The 3,917-nt window shown below is 57.6% G+C and overlaps 1 protein-coding gene across 1 annotated transcript in view; it reads left to right on the top strand.

The window, feature by feature from the left end:
• The window catches only part of PLD6 (phospholipase D family member 6), a 3,715-nt gene extending 1,272 nt beyond the window's left edge, over window positions 1–2,443 (top strand). Inside the window, exon 3 of the mRNA XM_015570617.1 lies at window positions 2,171–2,443. Within this exon, the coding sequence (XP_015426103.1) occupies window positions 2,171–2,418 (248 nt within the window). The 3' untranslated portion in view covers window positions 2,419–2,443. The remainder of the gene's footprint in view (window positions 1–2,170) is intronic.
• Window positions 2,444–3,917: the final 1,474 nt, after the last annotated feature.

The raw sequence follows: 3,917 nt of genomic DNA, 5'->3' as shown, positions 1-3,917 counted from the left end.
GAGCCGGTGCAGGGCGGGGGCGGGGTGTTGCAGCCCGGTCGGCATTGAGGGGCTGGAGGAGGAAAAGGCGTTGCACCTTAAATACACTCGTGACTTTCGTGCGGGGGCTTCTGAAATGAGTGAAAATGATATTCTAAGAAGTGGGACTCTAATATTTAGCTGGTGAGAAGTTAATATGCCTTTGCAGCCGCAAAATACCTGGGAAGCCATATCTGGGCTCTTACTAGGGCGGGGACAGGCGACCGGCGCAGTCCTTTTGTTCTCAGACCAGATCCTGGTCTGCCTGTGAGCTCCTTGTTCCGCCCTCGGCCTCCTGCGGTGGAGAGCCCTGCAGGCGTGCTCTGCCTGTGCCTGTGGGCCGCTTGCATCCCCGTGTCTCTGGGCGACCCAGGCACGGCGTTCCTGCAGGAGCACAGTCCCACCCAGGCCTGGTCGCCCGGGAGCTGCTGCTCTGCACCGTGTCCACGCGAGTCCCCCAGGCCCCCGGGCAGAAGCCTTTCCCCGCCCGCTGCGCCCGCCTCCGCTCGGCTCTCCAGGTGGCCAGCACTTGACCCTCGGCGCCCATCCACCCCTCCATCCCCCGGGCAGCCATGCGTTGTCCTAACCTGTGGGTCCTCTACCGGGAAAGGCTAGGCGCTGGCCACTTTTATTTCGTTAGCTTTTGGAGAATCGTGAAATCTCAGGCTTGGAAAGGACGGGAAAGGGCACTGCACCAGACTCCATCCAAGGCTGGCGGCCCTGCCGTCATTCCTGGTCACCTGTTCAACAAGTACCTTGGTGTCAGGATCTGCTTGGATCGCTTCCAGGCGCCAGGGACACGGTGGGGAACGAGACAGGCCCGGGGAGCCTAGCCGAAGCCTGAGTTCCTAGCGGTGAGCAGGGTCGGGAATGTGTCAGCCGGGCAGGGGTGGCCGCCAGCAGAGCTCAGCCGTGTGCGGAGCGCGAGGAGCCTCCTGCTTGAGGAGGAGCAGGTGTCCCGGGGCCAGAGGTGAGGTAGGAGGAGCCGCTTCCTGCAGGGGCATCGGGGCCCCATTCAGTGACGGAAGCCGTCAGAGGCCGGGCAGCAGGGTGCTAGGAGGAGAAGGGGGTGTGGAGCGAGCCGAGGCGGGTGGGAGAGTGCGCGGCAGCGTTGGAGGGTCAGGAATGGCTGATGTAACCTGTTGTGAAGGTAAATCTGACAGGGTTTGCAGGTGGGTTGCCCATGCAGCGTGAGGAGAAGGGGTGGCCCGGTGAGCGATGCTTTTCAGTGTAGGTCTCAGTGTTGCATGGGACATACTTCCCTTCAAGTTATGTGTTGTTGATCTGAAATCCCAATTTAATTTGGACATCCTGTATTTTCATTTGCTAAGTCTGGCAGACCTATTGCAAAGCAGCCCATTTTAAACTTGTTTTAAATCACATTTCCAATGGCCTCATTTGCTGAGCAGTTATTTAGGCACCGTTCCAGGGTTATCCCCGAATGGGCAGGGCCGATGAAAAGGTGGGGTGCAGGGGCGGTAGGCAGCGCGCTGAGAGGAGCCGGTGGGGTGGAGAGGCAGAGAGGCACTCGTCCTGTGCGGGGTGCTCAGGCTGGGCTCCCCCGGGCAGTCCTGCTGCTTCCCCGGGGACCCTCAGGCCTCACTGCCACGCGCCCGGGGCTGGTTTCTTCCGTGCTCCTTTCTCCTCAGGCTCAGGTCCTCTCCTGCAGAGTGGGGTGCAGCTCCCAGCCAGGAGGTGTTTACTGGGGTCCCGTCCCGTGCAGTAGCGACTGTCCCACAGCGAGGAAAGTCCAGCAGTGACGAATGGGCAGTGCCCCGCAGGCTCTCCTGGCTGGGACGGACTCCAGAGTTGTGGGTAGGGTGCAGGTTGGTTTTCAGAGGAAACAGTAGTGTCTGCGTGTCTGCCATGGTCCCTGCTGCCTGGAGGACTGTCTGTGTCCCCCCTCCCCGCCCCCCCGCCCCGGGCCAGAATGCCCCTGGGAGCTGGTGTGGCAGGTCATTGTCAGGCTCAGCCGCCATCACCTGCCCAAGTGACAAGATTTGCCCTTTTCCCATCAACTTGCCACAGATAGCAAAGTTAGCAGCTGCTAGCAAATGGTCCCCAGAGCTGCAGTGCTTGAGGGAGAGCTGTGGGGGGTGGTGAAGGGGGAGGGAGAGCTGTGGGGCAACGTGGCTGACTTGCCCTTTTGCAGGTATCCAGGTTCGACATGACCAGGACCTGGGCTACATGCACCACAAGTTTGCCATAGTGGACAAGAAGGTGCTGATCACCGGCTCCCTCAACTGGACCACTCAGGCCATTCAGAACAATCGAGAAAACGTTTTGATTATGGAGGACGAAGACTATGTGAGGCTTTTCCTGGAAGAATTTGAGCACATTTGGGAAGAGTTCAACCCGACAAAGTACACCTTTTTCCCACAAAAGAGGAGGAGTCACTGAAGCTGTGCTCTCACTGTGTCTTGGAGTCGGAAAAGCCTTAATGTCAGAAACTCCGGTTGAAACCAGACCAAATGTGCCAGGATGGGAGCAGCCAGTGTGCTGCCTGGAGCTGCGGCCTGCGGTGTCCAACTCGGCTCAACTGCAGAAAAAAATCATTGGGACTAAGTTCTCCTTCACTGATCCCGACGGGACCTCAGTGCTCAGTGCTAGGAAGGGAGGGAGCTCCTGCCGCGATAGGCCCGTGCGTGGACCGAGCTGGGGTTTCCCTCCCACCTGGGCCCGCGCAGCCACAGCGCCGGGACGCGCTGGCAGGAGCCTGGCTGGCACCGTGGTTCAGAGCAGGGGCTGCGCCTCATGCCCGAGCGGGTGCAGGGCCTGCTTCAGGGCTGCAGCTCTGGGATCCTCTCCTGAGTCCAGGGAATCTCCCGCTCTGGCCAACTCTGCCTCGTCAGCCCTTTCGGTGTCTCCTGGAACGCTCCCTCCCTGCTTTGCACTAGCCTGGCCCCTGCGCCCAGCTTGGCAGCACCTGCTGTCGCCAGCTCCTCCTGGCGGGCAGGTCTCCGTCGGGAGAGGGAAAGGAAGGAAGTCAGGAGGGAAAGCAGGTGAGCTGGGCGTGGTGGGCGCAGGGAGCGCCTCCAGGCCCTGTCCCACGCCCTCCCGCGAGCATTACCTGCCCAGCACACGTGGAGGTGTTTCTGTGGGCAGCTCCCTGCGGTTTCCACGTGGCCGGGTGTGTGGTCTGCCAGGAAGGGCTGTCAGGGACAGATCCTGCTTCTGTTCCACAGGCTGTGCTTTTAATTTTTAATGTTCTCACATCCGAAGTTTTGTTGTGTTTAGAAGTGGCCTTCACTTTGATCACCGTGGACTTTGCTAAGTTGCAGTTTTGGGTCCGTGCGATCACCCACGAGTTACCAGAGAGAAGGCAGCTTCGGGTTGTATCTTGCAGGTCTAGTTTATCCTCAGCGCAGGGTTTACACCCATAAGGAAGTAGGAGGCCAGGTATCTGACATACATTGTGAGATATTGCAGGTTACTTTATCAGAGCACGTATCTTTACTTGTGGGCGGCTTGTACCACGTGTCCTCTCTGCACTGTGGCTTGGGTGTGTGGTGTCTCCTTCCCCGTCGCGCTCACAGCGCCACCTAGAGACCATGTGTGCTGCACGTTTCTTTTTTAAAGTTACCTTTGACTTACGATGTCAGGCAAGTAAATGCAAAGTTAATTTTTCTTATTTAATTGAAGCTATAAAGTATACTGTGTGGATCAGAAATCACAAGAAATGGTCTTATGTTAAATGTGCTTTTTATCTGAGTCTGTACTCCAGCAGAGCATGTTCTGGAAAAGGGAGAAGTTGTACAGTGTCCTGGATGCCACACATTGAATAAATATGTTCTCATTCTGGAATGTTAGTTCTGTGTCTACTTTTTACTCAGTCATTCAAATTGGGCTGCTATTAAACAAGTGAAACTTGGGGAGAGGAAGCAACATACAGCTCTTTA

Source organism: Myotis davidii, unplaced genomic scaffold (assembly GCF_000327345.1).
Source record: "Myotis davidii unplaced genomic scaffold, ASM32734v1 scaffold207, whole genome shotgun sequence".
NCBI classification, from domain to species: domain Eukaryota; kingdom Metazoa; phylum Chordata; class Mammalia; order Chiroptera; family Vespertilionidae; genus Myotis; species Myotis davidii.
This window is presented reverse-complemented; position numbering and strand designations above follow the sequence as displayed.